Source organism: Schistocerca serialis, chromosome 7 (genome assembly GCF_023864345.2).
Source record: "Schistocerca serialis cubense isolate TAMUIC-IGC-003099 chromosome 7, iqSchSeri2.2, whole genome shotgun sequence".
Lineage (NCBI taxonomy): Eukaryota > Metazoa > Arthropoda > Insecta > Orthoptera > Acrididae > Schistocerca > Schistocerca serialis.
This window is the reverse complement of record NC_064644.1, coordinates 130,033,137-130,054,226: the sequence shown is the minus strand read 5'-3', so window position 1 is coordinate 130,054,226 and position 21,090 is coordinate 130,033,137. Positions and strand designations below refer to the sequence as shown.

At 40.4% G+C, this 21,090-nt stretch overlaps 1 protein-coding gene across 1 annotated transcript in view; it reads left to right on the top strand.

Moving 5' to 3' along the window:
• LOC126412155 (transcription factor SOX-5-like) overlaps positions 1-20,184 on the top strand; it is a 264,433-nt gene extending 244,249 nt beyond the window's left edge. Inside the window, exons 4-9 of the mRNA XM_050081615.1 lie at positions 7,368-7,520; positions 12,116-12,467; positions 13,586-13,762; positions 15,718-15,765; positions 15,870-16,022; positions 16,250-20,184. Coding sequence (XP_049937572.1) covers positions 7,368-7,520; positions 12,116-12,467; positions 13,586-13,762; positions 15,718-15,765; positions 15,870-16,022; positions 16,250-16,743 — 1,377 coding nt within the window. The 3' untranslated portion in view covers positions 16,744-20,184. The remainder of the gene's footprint in view (positions 1-7,367; positions 7,521-12,115; positions 12,468-13,585; positions 13,763-15,717; positions 15,766-15,869; positions 16,023-16,249) is intronic.
• The last annotated feature ends 906 nt before the right edge of the window (positions 20,185-21,090 follow it).

Here is a 21,090-nt window from a genome sequence, read left to right as displayed (position 1 = left end):
GCATTTTAAAATAATTATTATTCGGTTTCAGCCACTATCTTCGGTGTGCTTTCCTTGTAAGATCTCGGTTTTTCACCCGCTGTTGGCGTTACTACTCAAAAACTTCCCTCAGAAACCTGTGAGATTGTTGGAATAGGTACGGAGACAGGGTTTTAACGTCCCGCCAATAATGAGGTCATTAGAGTCGGACCATAAGGTCGGATTCGGGGAGAAAATTGGCCTTATGCGATTTAGGGAAACTACGGAAAATCTAAACCTGGTTGACCGGACATGGATCTAAATAGCTGCACTCCCAAATGCGAGTCCAGTCTGCTAAACACTGTGCCACATCGCTCGGTGGCAACTATTGTATTCCGCATCGGCTAGCGTTGTAGCCAACCAGCTGTTTTGACTCTCGGTTCGTCAATAAGCTAGCGCTAAGTTAGTGGTGCTTCTAAATCACCAAGTTTGAGTGAGGATACCCAGAAGAGCAAAAAGTGTTTCCGTCCATAAACGAATAGCCTGTGCTATTTGTTCCTTTAAAAATTTGATGTGTGTCGGATGTAATTTTAAGTTCTATTCCCGTGCTTGCAGAAAATAATAATTAAAGAGGGCCAGCTTCCTTGCAAGAGCACATTTTTCTTTTTGTTTTGTTTAATCCCCAAACATATGTCACCACACTTGTGGCCTCTTCATTATATTTTTCTTTTATTATTTCTTTTTTTTCATATTATTTGTGCCCTGTGGCTGCCAACGTAAATCAGCCACAAGTCTAATGCTGTATTAATTTAGACTTGGTGATTTCTGTTGGTAGCCACAGGGTACACATATTTATTTCGTGTATGGCATATTACATCACATGCATTAATTACACATAAGCAGTCTACAATACAGACATTAAGAACGCATAAAAAACATGCAGGTCATATAGAAATAAAAAAAATATGTATACAAATACATACAACCACAAAATACGAGGGTTGGAACTTTAATAGCGGAAACTATTTATTTACAGCTCGTACAAAATAGATACGTGTTTCAAAGTTTTACTGGCCTTCAGAATAGTCACCAGCATTGTGTATAACCCGTTGTCAGCGATGTGGAAGTCGTAGGATACTCTTAGCAGTGTCATTTGTGTTGAGCGGCGCGGTCTGTTGCCCGACGAATTTGTAGCAGTTCTGAAGCGAATGCCGTCAAGTGTTTCTTCAGTTTCGAAATCGAGTTGAACTTACGAGGGCTTAAGTCAGGGGAGTGCAGTAGGTGATGTAGCACTTAGCAGCCCAATCAGTCAAACAAATCAGTAACAACTTGCACTGTACGTGCTTGAGCATTGTCGTGCAAAATGATGGTCAGGTTCTGCAGAAAGTGTCATCACTTATGTCTCTATGCTCTTCATTTTTGGAACACAACCTACGACCAGCTTAGAGGCATAAGTGATGACACTTTCTGCAGGACCTGACCATCATTTTGCAGGACAATGCTCAAGCGTGTACAGTGCAAGCTGTTACAGATTTGTTTGACTGATGGGGCTGAAGTGCAATACCAGCTACTGCACTCCCCTGACTAAAGCCCTCGTATGTTCAACTCGATTTCTAAGCTGAAGGAAACACTTCACGGCATTCGCTTCAGAACTGCTAAAAATTCGTCGGGCAATAGACCGCGCCGCTCGAGCTGTCAACACAACTGGCACTGCTAAGAGTATCCTACGAGTTCCACATCGCTGACAACGGGTTATACACAATGCTGATGACTACTTTGAAGGTCAGTAAAACTTTGAAACACGTATCTATTTTGTACGAGTTGTAAATAAATAGTTTCCACTATTAAAGTTCCAACCCCCGTAAATGGGAATACAACCACAGCCGAATGTCCATGTTGCTGATTTATTCTACGCCTTTTCAGTAGCGTGCAAGAATTTGGAGCGGTCGCTAGCGAAGGCTGTCAGTGGGCAATCTTCCACTACATGTTTTCCGGTTTGTCTGGGAGGGCCACACTCGCATTTGGGGGAAGCTATTTTTCCCCATGAACACAGCGAGTGTGCACATCTGCCACAGCTTGTGCCTATTCTATTTAGATAGCCCAGATTTTGCAAGGCTTGTCGAATCCATACGGTATTGTGGTGAGGCAACGCGTATGACGAAAGGCAGGAGGTGCCTCTTTGGTCCACTCCTCTTACCAGTAATCACTTAGGCTGAATGCACTTTCATCCAAAACTGTTGCGCACTTTAGAGGTTGATGTCTAGAGCGCAGTTTGGTTCCCTCACTGTCGAGGATGTGTTGATGAATTTGCGGAAGAGGGTTATTATCGATCTTTTTCAGTTCTGTAATGAGTGATTTCTGTCGTAGCAATTAGGGAGCAGCCACATTGCTTACTGCGGTTATCCAATAAGTTGGGGTCGCCAATATTCGGCCCGTTATAGTGGCGCATAGTTATTTTAGCTGGATATCAATGCGACTAGTGTGAGTACTGTTGATTCAACACAACAGTCGTGGAAAATGTTTCGGGATTAACTAAACAAAAGAAAAATTGTGACTTTGCAATAAGGTGGACACTTTTTAATTCATTATTCAGATGAAATTCTTTAATGGTTTAATGATTTCAGTTCCTAAAAATTAAATAGTACTTGTATTTCCGTTTCTTCATTGCGACGAATACTGGCAAAACTTCAGCATACTAAGTGTTGTCGATATTTTAATTTTATATGCGTTTCGCGCCTATTCAAAAAGTCTGCCTTACACAAGAGTTTAAACGCTTAGAATCTCTCAGTGATATAGCATATGTACGCGCATAATAGTTCCAGCTGATTACAAATTAAAAGATTATACTTTCACATCGCTTGGTGTAAACGAAAAGATCGTCTAGCATTACTGGCCGAGAGATCTCGAGTAAATTATTTCGGCCGTTTAGTGCAAGTGTTTTTACGTGACACTACTTCGGCGGCTTGCGCGTCAATGATGAAATGAAATTATGAGTACGACATAGGCACTCAGTCCCCGAGCAGAGGAAAGCGCCGACACGGCGAGGAACCGAACCCACGGACTAGAGGCAGCAACGCTAACCACTAGACCACGAGCTGCGCACTGGCAGGTGACTATTGTGGCCTAAACTTACCGCATAGCCTGCGCCTGCGGTAACTGCCAAACGCCTTCAGCCTATCACGGCGCCTTCTCTTGCGTTTTCTGTCGTTTACTAGGCAATCCGCAACATGTGCGCGTTCAAGTGGCTATATCTCCAATCGCAGAGCGAATCTGTACATTAAAACATTTGTCCTGAGATATGTCTTAAATATTGTTAGCAAGGACAGGGCTATTACAAACGATTGAAGCGATTTCATAAATTCACTGTAGCTCCATTCATTGACATATAGTCACGACACACTACAGATACGTAGAAAAACTCATAAAGTTTTGTTCGGCTGAAGCCGCAATTCAGGTTTCTGCCGCCAGAGCGCTCGAGAGCGCAGTGAGACAAAATGGCGACAGGAGCCGAGAAAGCATATGTCGTGCTTGAAATGCTCTCACATCAGCCAGTCATAACAGTGCAACGACACTTCAGGACGAAGTTCAACAAAGATCCACCAACTGCTAACGCCATTCGGCGATGGTATGCGCAGTTTAAAGCTTCTGGATGCCTCTGTAAGGGGAAATCAACGGGTCGGCCTGCAGTGAGCGAAGAAACGGTTGAACGCATGCGGGCAAGTTTCACGCGTAGCCCGTGGAAGTCGACGAATAAAGCAAGCAGGGAGCTAAAGGTACCACAGCCGACGGTTTGGAAAATCTTACGGAAAAGGCTAAAGCAGAAGCCTTACCGTTTACAATTGCTACAAGCCCTGACACCCGATGACAAAGTCAAACGCTTTGAATTTTCGGCGCGGTTGCAACAGCTCATGGAAGAGGATGCATTCAGTGCGAAATTGTTTTCAGTGATGAAGCAACATTTTTTCTTAATGGTGAAGTGAACAGACACAATGTGCGAATCTGGGCGGTAGAGAATCCTCACACATTCATGCAGCAAATTCGCAATTCACCAAAAGTTAACGTGTTTTGTGCAATCTCACGGTTTAAAGTTTACGGCCCCTTTTTCTTCTGCGAAAAAAAAGTTACAGGACACGTGTATCTGGACATGCTGTAAAATTGGCTCATGCCACAACTGGAGACCGACAGCGCCGACTTCATCTTTCAACAGGATGGTGCTCCACCGCACTTCCATCATGATGTTCGGCATTTCTTAAACAGGAGATTGGAAAACCGATGGATCGGTCGTGGTGGAGATCATGATCAGCAATTCATGTCATGGCCTCCACGCTCTGCCGACTTAACCCCATGCGATTTCTTTCTGTGGGATTATGTGAAAGATTCAGTGTTTAAACCTCCTCTAGCAAGAAATGTGCCAGAACTGCGAGCTCGCATCAACGATGCTTTCGAACTCATTGATGGGGACATGCTGCGCCGAGTGTGGGAGGAACTTGATTACCGGCTTGATGTCTGCCGGAACACTAAAGGGCACATATCGAACATTTGTGAATGCCTCAAAAAACTTTTTGAGTTTTTGTATGTGTGTGCAAAGCATTGTGAAAATGTCTCAAATAATAAAGTTATTGTAGAGCTGTGAAATCGCTTCAGTCATTTGTAATAACCCTGTATGTTAAGCCAATGCCTTACCTTATATGGAAACATCCTATTCGAGTGTTAATTGTGTGTCGCTCAAGAACGTAAATCCCTGATATCAAATGCCAAATACGTTCCATCAACGTAAATAGGTTAAGTAACTTACTAGCAGATCAAAAATATGTGCCGGACCTGGACTTTATCCTGGAATATTGCCTTTCATGAACAATCCTCTTACCGACAGAGCTATCCGGGTACGAATTAATCCGTTTCACGCCTGTAATTGTGTCAGTACTTCCCACCCACTTTTTACTTTCCTTTCTTTTAGAAGTGTCAGTCCCGCAAGGTACGCAGAAACACTTGTGTGAAGTTTAGAGTAGGGGAGAGGTATTGTCAGAAATGAAGCTGCGAAGGTGGGTAGTGAGTCATGCCTGCACAGCCCAGACGATAAGAGCATTTCCCATGAAAGGTAAGGTTCTGGCTTCGAGTCTCGGTCCGGTGGACAGAATTAAATTGACCGGAAGTTTCAGAAAAGCACACACCTCGCTTCGGGCTTTAACTTAATGTGAAAAATTCGTTCTGGAAACAGATGAAAACATTAGGAAGTATTTCATTAACAGGTCTATACCCAATACGATCCAAAGTATCCGGACACCTGTTAGTGGACTTAATATGGGGTGTTTCCAACTTTCACCAATATGAAGGCTTGAACTCTGCTCCACTTCAATGAGATGTCTAAATGTCTGTGGATGTATGGTAGCTCCTTCTCCGCCACGAGACGAGACAAGAGAAGGTAGCGATGTTCGACGACGGGGTTTGGAGCGAAGTCGACATTGTACCTCGTCCAAAAAAGGTTCCAGACAATGTGTTAGCTGGGTTGCTGGTAGCACTTTGGAACTCGCCAGTGATTCCTCCTGCTCATTTCATACGATTTTTACAACCATCCTCCGCAATGCTCGACGGTCCCCGTCCATCAGGGAAACACCCATATATATTCTATGTGCCTATATATATTTTATCTGTTTATTTTCATTGTATTACGATGACAGATCCAGTATTATTATCAGACGAGCCCTGTATGAGTAAATACACTGTCATACAAAAAAGGGAGCACCAGAATACATGGTCGGAGGTCAGTTTAACGAACATACTATCGGCCGGTATATAAATGATTAAAATTGCAATTCTCTATAACAGGTTGTACGACCACCAGAGTGCATTTAGTGTTTTTCACGTTTAGCGTTGTTACCAGGCTTGATAGAATATATAGGGGAGTGAAAAGCGTCAGGTGTTGCGTGATCACTGTGAAGAACACGGAGATGCCGCGTACTCGTATGTTGCAGCGTTATCAGCACCTCACAGAGGCCCCCATTGTGTGTCTCCATTTGGCCGGCTGGTCGAATCGCACCTATCCAAATCTGTGGAGCATTCGAATGTGACAGTAGCCAGATGTTATATAGGGACGTGAAGACAGGTATATTCGTCGTTAAGGTTCCGGTCAGCCACGACTGACCACCTCAAGGAAGGCTTCAAATGGTTCAAATGGCTCTGAGCACTATGGGACTCAACTGCTGTGGTCATAAGTCCCCTAGAACTTAGAACTACTTAAACCTAACTAACCTAAGGACAGCACACAACACCCAGCCATCACGAGGCAGAGAAAATCCCTGACGCCGCCGGGAATCGAACCCGGGAACCCGGGCGTGGGAAGCGAGAACGCTACCGCACGACCACGAGATGCGGGCCCTCAAGGAAGGATCACTGTACTGTGCACCACGCACATCGTAACGCCTTCACATCTGCGTATGTTATCCGAGAACACGTAATGGGCTCTCTACAACATTCTGTGTCATCCCGCACCATTGGTCGGAGATTAGCAGTGGGCAGACTCGGAAATTACCATCACAAGCGTAGACTGCCGTTAACAGCACAACATGAACAGCCGCAGCTCGACTAGTGCCGTGACAGGAAGCATGGACTGCTGATAAATGTCGTCATATTGTGTTCAGCTATAAATAGTGGTCCAGGACTACTCCGGATGACCATCGACGGTGAATATGGCGGCGACCTTGAGAGAGGTCGTATTCTTTTAATATTTTGGAGAGGTACAGCGTGTTAGTACTGGTGTCATGGTGTGGGGAGCCATCAGATATGACTTCAGGTCACGTTTGGTAGTGATCGAGGGAACTCTGACAGCAAAATAGGTACTCACGGATATTCTTCGACCTTATGTGTTATATATCATAATGGTGTCAACGGAATAATGCTCGTCCACATATAGCTCGTGTCTCTATGAACTTTGTGCATCATGTTGAGGTACTATCGTGGCCAGCAAGATCCTCAGATCTGTTCCCGATGTAACATGTGTGGAAGTACCTCGGACGTGAACTCTTGTCCTAGTGGAAGTATTCGGGATACCAAGGACCACTTACAACAGTTGTGGGCCATCTGCCTTAAGTGAGGATGCAACGGCTTTCTGATTCTTCCCGACCAAATCAGCGCTTGCATACAAGCCAGAGGTGGCGCAAAGTCATACTGATAAGTGGGCTCATACGGCCAAGTTCTTTGTAAACTTGACTCGATTTTGTATCACAGAAATAACATCACATGCCCTCTCAACCCGTGAAGTTTTCATTTCGTTTCCTCCTGTCCTTCCGGATGCTACATGTTCTTTTCTTTTGTGAGACAGCATAAATAAATGAATGAAATGTCCAGCAGTTCTATTTTGAGTGTAACTGGAGAGAGTGGTTTGTTACGAAAGACTGACGTTTTATTTACAGAACCAGATCTCATCGCAGTACGCGTCGAAGGGCCTGGGCGCGCTGCAGGGCCCGCAGTCGCTCATGTTCCCGCCCTACCTGGAGCACCTGCGCGTTTCGCTGGCCGGCGCCGCCTCCGGACTGCAGCCCAAGCCGCCTGTCGCCGCCGCATCGGTCAGTACTTCCACGTCCGCCTCTGCCTGCATCTCTCTCTAAACTCCACGTTAAGCCACTGCCTTCTGGGATTGCCGGCCACAGATAGTCCTCCTTCGTTTTTTGCCTAACTACAACATGACAGTTACGCTGTGTCAAGTGCTGGCAAAAGAAAATACTTTCCGATTGCCACGGAAGACTATTACATCGCATGTTCCAGTTTTTTGATAAGAACAAAATTAATTGTTTTAAAACTAGTGCAAAAATCTTTGTCACATCTGCTGTGTCATTTCAAAACTCGGTAAAAGTGCACTTGTGGTGTACGCGGCTCTTACGTTGCAAGCTGCTGTTGGTGATGGTTTGCATGATGAATAAAAGCAAGTGAACACTGCGAATCGTGAGTCGGATGTGGGAAGCCCATAACGTTGGTAGTTCGTAATTTTCTATACTTCCTAAATGAAGTTAGCTAATATTCTCTGCCATGTATTTAACTGTGTTTGCAGAGTATCTATGTAGATGTAGAAATTAAGCACATCCTCTGAAATTGCGGCAAATTCCAAAGTAAGACACACAAGTAGGTGACTGCAACGTCGAACGTAGGCCTTGGGCTAACGTACGTATCAGTCTGTTACCGTTAATTCCTTATCGGTATTCACATTCATTGGCTGTGCCAACTCACAACCAATTTACCACATTCCAATCTAACCTAGATCTGGGGTTCGCTACAGATCAATCTGTTACTACAATCGTGCTTGATGTTTACATTAAAGACCAATAACAGCTACTCTCGCACTGTACAAATAGAAAACAAAAATAATCAGTTCGTATCTTCTGGGAATTGAAATCATTAGAGTAACCGATTCTCATTGGCTGCCATATACTATCACCCGACTGGCTACGACTGTCAATAAAAAAATTACGACAGCACCGCACAACGTACGAACCACGGATTAAGACAAAGATTGTCTTCCCACTTGGCGCCCTACTCCCATCACTATGCAAAAGTTTGTAATTCATTATCCTATATTACATTTGGAATTAATATTTCAAGGGGAATAAAAAAAAAAAAAACAGATGGAACCGAACCGCTACAAACATTTGCACCTAACTAAATGTGCAACTTGGGAAACTTGGTAGAGAAATGTAATCACAAAAACGTTGTATTTATGAAGATATAAATGTACCACGACGCTTGAAGAAGGGTAAAAGCCCGAAATCTGTCTTGGTAGAAATAAAGATTTAACTTATAAAGAAGGTTGTATGCTATATTTCTTCAAATATTTTTACACGTAGTTGGAGAACTCAACCAGCATTTCTTCTTCTTATTCTGTAGAGATCAGTCCGAAGACTGCATGGCAGCCGATCTCCACTCTTCACATTTTTTCGATTTCCTCTTCATTTCTCCTTCGGTCTTACATTCCTCATCTTTCACAATTTGGTCTGTGTATCATAGTCGTGGTCTTCCATCAAGTCTCTTTCTATTAACATATATATCTCTCATTGTGTTCAGAGTCCCTCATGTCTCATTAGATGGCCAATAAGTCGACTCTTCTCTTGACAACTGACTTCCAAAGGCTTCCATTCTCAGCCACTTTTTTAAGGGCCTCTTCGTTTGTAACCACTTTAGTTCACTGTATGTTCACTACGCATCTACAACACCACAGTTCTCAAGAATTTAATTTCTTCTTTCTTTCAGTCTCCATTGTCTAGATTTTGCAGCTATAACTTGCCACACATCAAACATAGCCTTTAGAATTCTTTTCCTGATTTCAAGGCTGCCAAATTTTTAATTTAAGTTCTTCTTCTTCCTGTTGAAGGCAATGTGTGCTTGAGATATTCTATTTCCGTCCATCCCTACTGTTCTTAACTCCTAAAGTACATGAATCCGCTTCCTCAAGTAGCTCACCACCTACGTAAATTTGGACCTTGGCTTTCTCTTATTTATCATGTTCCATTACAGACAGCTCTTTAAACACTTGGACATACTGATAACGACCTCACAGTACATTTACTCCCTTATGAAATATTCCGTCAACAATCAGTCACCGTTTGCAAACAACATTAACATTTATAAATATAAATATAAAGATGGAGACGTGATTAAATTATCAATCACTCAGTCTTAGTGTTGCACAGAGTGGAGTGAGATATTTGGCCATAAAAATCATTAAGAATTTAATGGGTGATTCCATGTCAGATAAATACAAAAAAAAGGCCTTATAATAATAATATTAATAATAATAATAATAATGCTTTACAAACTGACTATTTCCGATTTTTGTCAAATTTAGCGAATACATTACACATGTTGAGAGAAAGAAAACTGCCAAATTTCAGAATTGTGGCAAAAGTACGACAAAAGTATGGCCGCAAAAAGTTCTGAATAAGAGCGGAAAATTCGACAAAAACGGCTGTAAGCTCTGTCCTAATAGAGGTAGAACTGTAAGACTCGTAATTATGGAAATGGCTGGGAATAAGCTTTCAAATGATTTGCAACGTGGCCATGTTCAATCAATGTACGCAATTACGGTCAGTGACCTTGACCGTTGGCCTGAATATTTCAGGACAAGTCGCCTTCAATTTTCTGAAAAAGAAATATATTTGCTTCTTCAGGTTACATGTTACAACACAGTAAAAAAAAATCTAGTTTGTTTTGAATTGGCCATGCTGCATATCATTTGAAAGCTTGTTCCCAACCTTTCCCAAAATTACCTGCTTTACATTTCTATCTCAGTTAAAACGGAAGTTACAGCCTCTGTTGCCTGCAGTGTTCGTCAAATCTTCGGCACATTAGTTCGGGCGGCCATTACTTTGGTTGTACTTCAGCTGCAATGCTATTATTTGGCATTTTTTTCTCTGCTCATGTGCAATGAACACATCAAATTTGACGAAAACCTAAGCTGGCCAGTTGGCATCTGTGTTGATTTGACATGGAATGACTCTAACGGATGATAAAATTAGCACACAAACTGAAATCACGTCTGCTTGACAACTACTCCTACTGCATATAAACTGAAATCGTATGATTGACAATTATTTCTACTGCACAGAATGTGTGTGTGTGTGTGTGTGTGTGTGTGTGTGTGTGTGTGTGTGTCTTATATATATATATGTATCTTAAACACACATACAATATACAGGGTGTTTATAAATGAAAATCGGGATTTTAACGCTTTATAATATTTATTACATTAAACTTACAGTTATAAATGATATTTCAAATGAAAGAGCAACTCAGTCTGCAGTTACTGTGCAACGTGCGTTCAGGCTGAAGTTCGGTTGTGATCCTCCAAGTGATAATAACATCCGTAGATGGTATCATCAATTTGAAGATACTGGCTGCCTTTGTAAAGGGAAGAGTACACGACGTCCAAGAGTTAGTGAAGAGACTGTTGAGCGAGTGAGAGAGTCGTTCACTCGTAGTCCAAAGAAATCAGTCCAGAAGACTAGTCGTGAATTACAAGTTCCCGTGTCGACTGTTTGGAAAGTTTTAAGAAAACCCGTACAAATACGTCCTTACCGTTTACAGTTATTACAGGCTCTAAAGCCGGCAGACCATGGATTATGTGCCAACTTCGCAAACGAAATGTTGTTTCATGACGATGAAGATTTTCTGGATCATGTTGTCTTCAGTGATGAATCGACCTTTCACTTTAATGGATATGTTAACACTCACAATGTGCGCATCTGGGGCTCAGAAAATCCTCACGAGGTGGTACAAAAGCAACGAGATCCCCTAAGGTGACTGTTTTTTGTGCCGTATCCCGTCGTAAAGCCTAAGGGCCTTTCTTTTTTAATGAACTTACTGTAACTGTCACTTCTTACCTTGATACACTAGAGCAATGGCTCTCCCCTCAGTTGGAAGAAGATGAGCCCGAGAACTTCATTTTCCAGCAAGATGGTGCGCAACCTCACTGGCAGAGCGAAGTACGCGATTGGTTGAACTTCACTGTACCCAAGTTCTGGTTAGGCCGCAAGGGGCCCAATGACAGGGCTTGTTTTGCATGGCCTCCACGTTCACCCGACCTAACGCCATGCGATTTTTTCCTTTGGGGCCTCATCAAGGATCGAGTGTACATGCCTTCGCTACCAGCAGATCTCCCTGAATTAAGAAACCGGATTGAAGCAGCGGTTGCTATAATCACTGAAGACACACTTATCAACGTTTGGGAAGAACGCGGCTATAGACTTGATGTGTGCCGTGTGACAAATGGTGCACACATTGAACATTTATAAGGTTCTTGGTAAAAGTGTTTGAGTTGCTATTTCGGTTGACATATCATTTATAGCTATAAGTTTAATATAATGAATATTATAAAGCGTTAAAACCCCATTTTCATTTATAAACACCCTGTATATTGTGTGTGTGTTTCAAGACAGACAGAAAGAGTGAGAGATTAAACATGGTTAAGTACAACAAGACCTTAAGAAATCATGTAAATGGTCTGCATATGGCCATTCTTTCTGCCGAGATGATGTAGGACCCAATGTAATTGTAAAACTGCCTCATTTCCTATTGCAGCGAAGGACTACAATAATTATAATGCACGGAACATGCAGATAACTAGCAGTGATGCATATAGCATGACTAAACCGCGCTTCGTTTTGCGTCACAGATGATGGGCGCCCACCACGTGCCGAGCTGGATGCACACGCCAGCGCCTGAGAAGTCTCCACCCCCACCGCCTCCGCCCCACCTGGCGCCGCCGCCGGCCCCACCATCGCCGCCCCCGCCGCCGGCCCCCGCAGACCCGGACGCACCTCTCAACCTTAGCAAGCCCAAGGGCGGCGGCGGTGGAGGCGGAGGCGGCGGTGGCCTCTCGATGGGTGCCGGGGCGGGCGCCTCAGACCAACAGCCAGTGGCCGCCACCACCCCCAAGCTGCTGCCGCCATCGCTGATCGTGCCACGCGCCTTCCTGCCGTACGCAGGCCTCCCGCCCCCGCTCGGGCCACTGCCCCCAGCCTCCGGTGAGTAACGATACCACTCCTATCTCCTACTGGCAAATGGGTCAAATGGTTCAAATGGCTCTGAGCACTATGGGACTTAACATCTATGGTCATCAGTCCCCTAGAACTTAGAACTACTTAAACCTAACTAACCTAAGGACAGCACACAACACCCAGTCATCACGAGGCAGAGAAAATCCCTGACCCCGCTGGGAATCGAACCCGGGAACCCGGGCGTGGGAAGCGAGAACGCTACCGCACGACCACGAGCTGCGGACAAATGGGTCAAGAGAGCAGTATTTTGAAAAGGGGTAGCTATTGAAATGGCCATCTGAAGCTGTGATGAAAGTGCTTGGGAGTAGAAGAATGACACTATTACAAGAAAATCACATTGAAACTGCAGAACAATACTGATCTGAAACACAGACACTAATTTCAGACGTGAATAAAAGCTAATACCTTTGAGTATGCTGTCCCATAATCATGTGCTCCTGGGGGGTCGAGTGAGAAAGGGCGCAGATGGGCAGGCATGGGCAAACTGCTGACATGCGGGCAGTCTAGCTGTTGGACAGCAGGGTACATACTACTCCACTGGCCAAGCGCCTGCAGACAGGGATGGCCAAGCAGCTCACGAGTATGCAGAACGCGTGCAGTCTGCCCATCTGGCATGTGACCTACACTACCCGCTTCTGCATACGAGCACATTGAGGGACAGGCAGGGGCAATAGAGAGACTATAATATAGGCTCTCTAAATGATGCCCTTGCCCCATGGAGTACTGTTGGACCAGCCTATCGTAAATCATAGGACGTCACTCATATTAAAAATGTCTGCCATAAACCAAGTTTAAATTCACTACCCTTGTATACAGCAAAAACTTTACATTTGGAAAAAGAAGATAATGTTAACTATGTAGTCAGTTAACTCTGGCCAGCTGAAAAAGTACAGCATCCATAAAAAACTAAATATCTTTGTCTCTTAAATGTAGTGTTACATTTTATAATATAATTGAATTAAACATAGTGCATCTGGATTGTCAGCAAAATTATCATCCACACAGAAATAGCTTGTTATAAAAGGCATCCTATGAGTTTTTGTTTCAAGATCTACAGGAAACTAAATGCTTTTGTCGTTCAACAGGTAAGCTGGGTCTTCCTTCAAGTCAAAGCAAGGATGGGATGATCTCACCTGAAAAGCACTCACCCTTCCCACTGCATATGTATGGTCTGGCCACAGGATCTCACCTCACCTCTACAAAGTCAGAGTCTTCTCTCAGTGGCAGCAAGGAAGATGCTGATTTTGTAGCTACGCAACTAAGTAAGTCTTCTTTATTGCTAAAATACTCAAGTTCAGTACTGACTCCTATTACAACTTCAGTACTCTGTTATCTCTCAAATAGACACAGTACAATCAGAAACAGTCTGGAAAGCTTTTAAGGGTGTTGCAGGGTATGTTGTACTGAGAAATAACTGTCAAGAAAAAAATTGACAATTTGTGTGTTTCTGAGCTAATTAGCAGTGAAATTAGCCAATCAGGCCATTGCACATGTAAATTCATGCAGCCCATCAGAGACAGTGTCACCAAATATGTTCTTCAATTGGTTTTCTAAAACCAAACAAGAGGGTGATGCAAAAATTGGACATGGGGTGGTAGCAAGGATCAAACTCAAGAAAATGGCTGAGAAGTCTTGTGCTCTATCTACACTATGACAACAACTGACACTAATTGTATCTGGTAGGCTGCTTGAATCTGCGTGCCCATGACCTGATTGGCTAAATTCAAACCAAATTAACTCAAAAAACGTGCACTGTATCAATTTTTTTCTAAATAATTATTTCTCAGCACAGTCTACCCTGCAGCAACATTACAAGATTTTCTGACTATTTCAGACCACTCTGTATACACGTATCAAAAGATTTGATCAAAACCATGAAGAACACTTGTAATGTTTGGTAGGGGAAGCAGTAACTAGCAAAGCCATTAATATAGGTTTATGTTCTAACTAAGCAAGTTACTTTATTCAGCTGTGGAGGTTAACAACATAAAATGTGAAAACTACAGTAGCCTGAGGGGAGGGAGGGGGAGGAATAAAACAAAATAAAGAACACTAATGAAAATCTGCTGAAATAAACTTGTGTTCTTAAGCACAAAAAAGGTATACACAGAAAAAATTTAGCTGATAATTGCAAAGAGACTAATCATAAAATTACTGATGTAAGCAATTTTGAGAGCTAGAATTTGGGCTCAGGTCAGTGTGTACACTAAATACAGAGTACAGATTTCAAGTGTATGAAAAGAAAAGATGGAGCATGTGTTGTGTACTGGCATAGAACAAAAAATTTGAAGAACACTAACAGATGTCAACATAGTGGAAGGAAAAAAAAAACAGAGGATGATATCAGCAGTGTGGATTAGGCAGTGTCATTCACTGTTGTTTAAAAGTTTGTAAAATACAGAGGTCTAAATATAGCTCTAAAGTATGGTAACAGAAACGGATTTTGAATTTAGATTGATGCTGACATTATGGGACATGACTTATAGCAGGCTTAACCACATTTATCAGACACCGCAAATACCTTATGGAACAAATTCTCAAATGTAATTCTACAAACTATTATAGGATTCTAAGAAAAAAACAAATGGGCAAAAACAATCATAATTAATAATTTTGACAATAATTTTCTACTAAAATAGACTAAATTATTAAGTAATAGGTTTCTATGTTTCCACAACAAATGTGCAACTAGATTCCACAATCTGTCAGAACTGGAAGCTCACTCTACTTAATAGAACTATGAAACAGTACTAATGTATGACAGAAAAAGGAAAAGACATGTACAGTTCAGAAATTGTGCTGAAGGATATCTTCAATTAAATGACCATTATTTTCAGGCAACTGTCACAAAAATAATTCCACTGGTTGGAAAGGTTATTAACAAATTGTAGCCTTGGATGGTACAGATACAAAAAGAATGTTGTTTTCCCATAATCAGTAAACATTACTCATTTTCATGCATTCCTCTCTCTTCCACTTTCTTCTTGTTAAGACATGACTTCTCAATTAATTATTTATAATTGTATGCACTTTCTGGTGTTTGGTAATAGTAATTTGTAATCAAAATTCAGATTCAAAACTGCTTGTCCTTGCTGACTGAATAACATTGCTCCTTAATAAACTGATTGTTACAATGTCTAATAATGCAATGTCAATGCTGTCTTACTTGCAATGAATTTGCTTAACCTAATTTGTTGTTTTTATTCTTTGCTTTCAGTGTGGGGAGCAGAGGGTGGCTACAGATTAGATGACAGTGGAGAGAAAGGTATGTACAAATAGATGAACTGACTGCTTCTCTTTTTCAGCAGACAATATTTTAAATGCTTATATTATTGAAATATATTACTTATTTTTAACACTTGTTTACAGCTAAGATTGTAAGGCAGCAAAAGCGGGACAATGAAGCAAAGCCACACATAAAGCGTCCAATGAATGCATTCATGGTCTGGGCTAAAGATGAACGAAGAAAAATACTGAAAGCCTGTCCTGACATGCATAATTCAAATATTTCCAAAATATTAGGTAAGTTAAATGAATTTCAAGTAAATGAAAACTAAAACAAAAACTTCTATTTCATTCTTTGAAGGACCTTCATATTAGCTTCGCCTGTTTTTCTATTTCCTTCTTCCTATTTCTCTGCTTAATTCATCATTTCCTCTCCCCTCCTGATTCACTTATTGATTGTGAATGAAAAAAAACATTAGTACATATGAATATACAATTAGATTTTACGAATTGTGGTCTTTCAGGAGCACGATGGAAGGCCATGTCCAACGCCGAGAAACAACCTTACTATGAAGAACAATCTCGTTTATCAAAACTGCACATGGAGAAACATCCTGACTACCGATATAGACCACGACCTAAACGTACCTGCATTGTTGATGGAAAGAAAATGAGGATTTCTGAGTACAAATCATTGATGCGACAAAGGAGACAGGAAATGAGGCAGCTGTGGTGTCGTGAAGGTGGTGCCGGTCCTGAAGTCAATGTTGGTGCATTCTTAGGACCTAATGAGCCCAGCACAGCACCACCCAGTACATCAAGTGGCCAGTCAAGCACTCCACCACGTTCTATTCCCAATGGTGCTGCAGGTCCCAGCACTGATACCACAAGTAGCCAGCACCACCCATTTTATTATCCTCCAGACAGTCTGTCTCCACCTGATGTACTTGGATTTTCTCCAGATGCAAACTCTGCTGCAACTTATGACACCAGTCCGAGGCATCATGAAGAGGACTGAAGGCTGGCGGGCTTCTATAGCCCACCTCACAGAGTGCATATAAACTATTCCTCAAACTACCTACGGTATCGAAATGATCTCGGTGGTTTTGAATGGGACACAGTGTTGTGGCACTAATTCGTAAATTTTGTCAATTTGCTGTGCCCATCAGAAACGTTGGTGTATTTTGATATGATACACTGCATTAATTCTGCAATAAGAATGCAGTGCACAGACAGTGTTAAGTGAAATATATGAACATATGCATAAATACACGTATATAAATGTTTTAGTGAACTCTGTCAGACAGTTAATGGAAAATCTGAACCTACTTGTATGTACCAAGTGATAATGTTGTGATCTGTGGTGTTCTGTGAGACAGTGACTGGAAACGAAGAATCACACAGAATTTGTTTTGTTTTTGTTTGGATTTTGATTATTCGCTTCTGAGGTTGTGATAATTCATTGTGCCATGTTATGCCATGGTTGGGTTTGATAATCAAGCAGGTAATAATATATTACATAATAAATAAAGTGGTAGTTCCTTTTCCAATGACATAACTGAAATTTATTTTATAAGAACACATCATCTCTGTTAGAAAGCAATTAGTGACAAATCAGTTAATCAAATATGCTGATATTTCACATGTTATGCCATGTTCTGCTTAATAAATATACATTTAACTCATGCTTCATATAGCATTGTATCTGTTAAATTCTCACTGAGCAAAAACTTACAGACTCATTTTCCAAGGTATTTACCTCTAATATCAAATGTTTATTCAGTCTCTATCGTAAGTCCACAAACCAATTCAACACTCAATCAAAATTCCAACTCAATACAAATTGCTTGTTTTGTTTTTCTAGATAGAAAGGAGGTAAAAAACTAAAAATTAAAGACAGCTTTGTGAATCAAGGCAAGTAAATATACTATTTCCCAGATATAAAGCATGAGGAGAAGTAAAATACATTGCTGTAAACATTTTAATTACAGAACATGATCCCTTCTTCTTGAGACGTTGTACAGAATGGCAGGAAATTGTATAACACAGACCATCCACACAAAAGTTCTGCAAACTGCAATACAAACTTTTCGTGTTCCAATTGATGCTACATGTTACTAGTCTAAAAATAAATATGATTAAAGGAATTTTTAAGGGAATGGTAGAGCTTTTACTTCCATTCATTATATTCAGGGACCACATCATCATTAATTTTGTGATTTCTGGAATGCAGAGCACCAAGAACTGACACATCTGTGTGGTTAACCCAATAGCAGGGTTCAGTATGTGTTCACATGCTCTGCAATCAGGCATGGAAAAGATGTACTAAGGTGATTCAGTCTGGCTTGTAAGGTTCTGTCTTGTTAATTCTCTGTGACCAAAACAAGCGGTACAGACAACCCTTTTTTCATCTTAAACCTCTCAACCCACAAGCCACACCGTGCCATAGTAACTTTTCTGCCCCACAAACCCTACATTCATTAGATTTATAGTACTGGCCATGGCTGTCATAAAATATTTTGAACTTGTGCCTCTCTCTATAACCGTAAACATTATTTTATTTGTGCACAGAGGTACATTTTCATGACTTAAAGATTATCTTTGTCAATATTTGTTCACCAATATGTCTATTGTCTGACTTGTTAATTTCATCAAACAAAAATGAACATTTTGAAGAACATACCTCATTTGCAGTCATGTTTCTGTCAAGATTTGGTGGCATATTTGTAGTATCTATAGACAATCCCACTCTTTAGTCCATACTTTAAACAACAGGCAAAAACACTGGCTTTCAAGCTGAAAAAATAAAAAATGAATGCTTTTTCCACAAGGCATATTTAAAAATTATTAATTCTTGTTTACAAACACTTTCCAAATGTATTTATTGCAGCAAACATGTCATATCATCAAACCATACAGATCTTTTTTTATGAGAGAAGGTGATAATTTTTTGCAGTGTACACAGTATTTGTCAAATTTTTACATTTTGCTCATTATTCTTATGGATCCTGCTTCCATGTGAAAAAAGTGCATGCATGAAACCTAGCCACAGACCCTGCAATATTTATTTATCTTTGAAAGGGTTGAAATGGCCAGTAATGTTAATTATTGTAATTTATTGTTGTTATTGAACATTTGCAGACTGAGTAAAGTAACAAGTCATGGAGGAATGTAGAGAGATGATGCATTTTTAGAATTCGAAGTATAGGAAATTTAACTTGATTGTTGGTAGGAATGGTGCTATTGTACTTGATAAAAATAATATTATTTCAAGTGTGTTATTTATTTGGGTGCATGTTTAATGGAAATTCCAAATCTTTATCACTGTAGAATAAATATTGTAAATGGAAGTTTATTGTAAAAATGGATGGTGAATTTTTTATTATATGTATATTGTAAGGTAAGCTATGAGCTAACACTGTCATTTATGTTTCAGATTTAAAACATAGCAATTTTGATAAAATAATTTGGGGTATAAAGTATTGTTACATGTACAGTTATTATGCAAGAATATAAAATGTGATAACTTATAGTAGGTGCCATAGAAACCAGTTTCATTTTTCTGTAAAAGTAATGAGATGTATTCTTCTGTTTGATACTGTTATTAATGTAATGCTGTACAGACTGATTTCATCTGTTGTGTTGTTTTAAAGTAAATTATTTTGGCAGTTTTAAGTATGAAACTATGTCAAGTACACTTATCTTCCTCTAGAAATTGTAAATGTAAAATCAGTACAACAAAGCTTCAGCATGGATGGGAAAATTCACTGCATATATTTATGCTTTCCATTAGCGTAGGAAATCTATTCACAAATAAGTAATTCTTCTGCTTAAATGCAGAATTGATAAAAAGTGACAGTTTGTATGGTTCGGTCCATGTAACTGTTCATACTTTGTCATGTATCACATTAAAATATTTCTGGTAACAAATTTAGATCAGAGAAGTATTACTACCAAAATATGCTTAATGTAAATTGCCAGTTACTTGCTGGCTTATTGTGGCTCACAGTTTGTGCCAAATATATGTGTAAAAGTTTGAAAAATATTGTACAAATTCCAAAGAAAAATGAGTGTGTGCTTCAGCGAACAAAATAAATAGAGGGGATATAAAATTAGTATATAATATCAAAAGTGATTGAAAGTAATGTTACAAATATATATATATTATCACTATATATGGTGTTTTATGGAATAAAATATGCCAGTTTCATGTACAGTAATAACTTCCTTTGTGTACTACTTGACTTATTTTATCAACATGAAGTTTCCACATCAACAACTTGGCTTACCCAGAAGCTTGCCTATCTAATACCTACATAACAATGCTACAAACTGGTTACTACATTTGGTATTGCTTCTGTGACCATACAGTTTGATACAAGAAAACTGGTCTACTAGTTGTTTACATGTCTTCATGTACAGTTCTTAGTATAAATAAATGGACATTTTTTGGACAGTATGAGTACTGTGTTTCACTGAAAATATTATTTCTAGGAACACTCCGCAGTCAAGTTCACTTCTGATTGCCTTTCCCAGCACTTTTCTCCTTGCAGAACTCTTTTTTGATTAAAAAGAATTGAGACTGAGGATATATGTTTCTGGTGTTTAATTATCAGACTCTGGTATCTAATAAATAATTTTTTTCATGTTTTGTAATCATATTCTAATACAGTAACATAAAATGAGGAAACCAGATATGGAAGGAATAAGGGAATCTGCAATATCACAGAAAATAATTTTCAAGATCTGTAAAGTTGTAGCATTCTTCCAGAAAATGTGACTTCATCCACCACGAGTACTGTTCACGTTTCAGTTTGGAGACAGACTATTACTTCCCAGCATTAACTATCCAGTTCCTCTGTTAAGTGGACAAACAACTTCACTGAGTTCACATTGTCTAGAGAAGCTAATTTCATTTCATTAGTGAATTCTTATCTGCAATCTGTAAGTGAGCTTTTATGCAAAACACATTCCTATAATCAAAGGCTGAGGAGTGCTTAAGTTGTAAGTGTGATGTTGTCAGTGAACTATGCAGAGTTGATAGCATATTGTAAGGCCACATAACTGTGCTATAATCACTTGGCTGTAAATCAGTGAATGACCACAAAGTTACTGCACTTGTCTCATCATTGTGATACTGGTATACTGCATAATTCTTAAATTCAGGAATTTCTGGCACTTGTAGAGTGGGCTCCACTGAGTGGAGCCACTTATCATACATCCACAATATATCTCACAAGGTGGGTATCAATATATCAGATGGAATAGGACTGATCATGTTTAAATCTAAAACAGTAATCAGCTGTAAGGTCCTGCTTGACTTGTGTTGAAATGTTTGAAGTTCCATAACATCTACATGACCTAC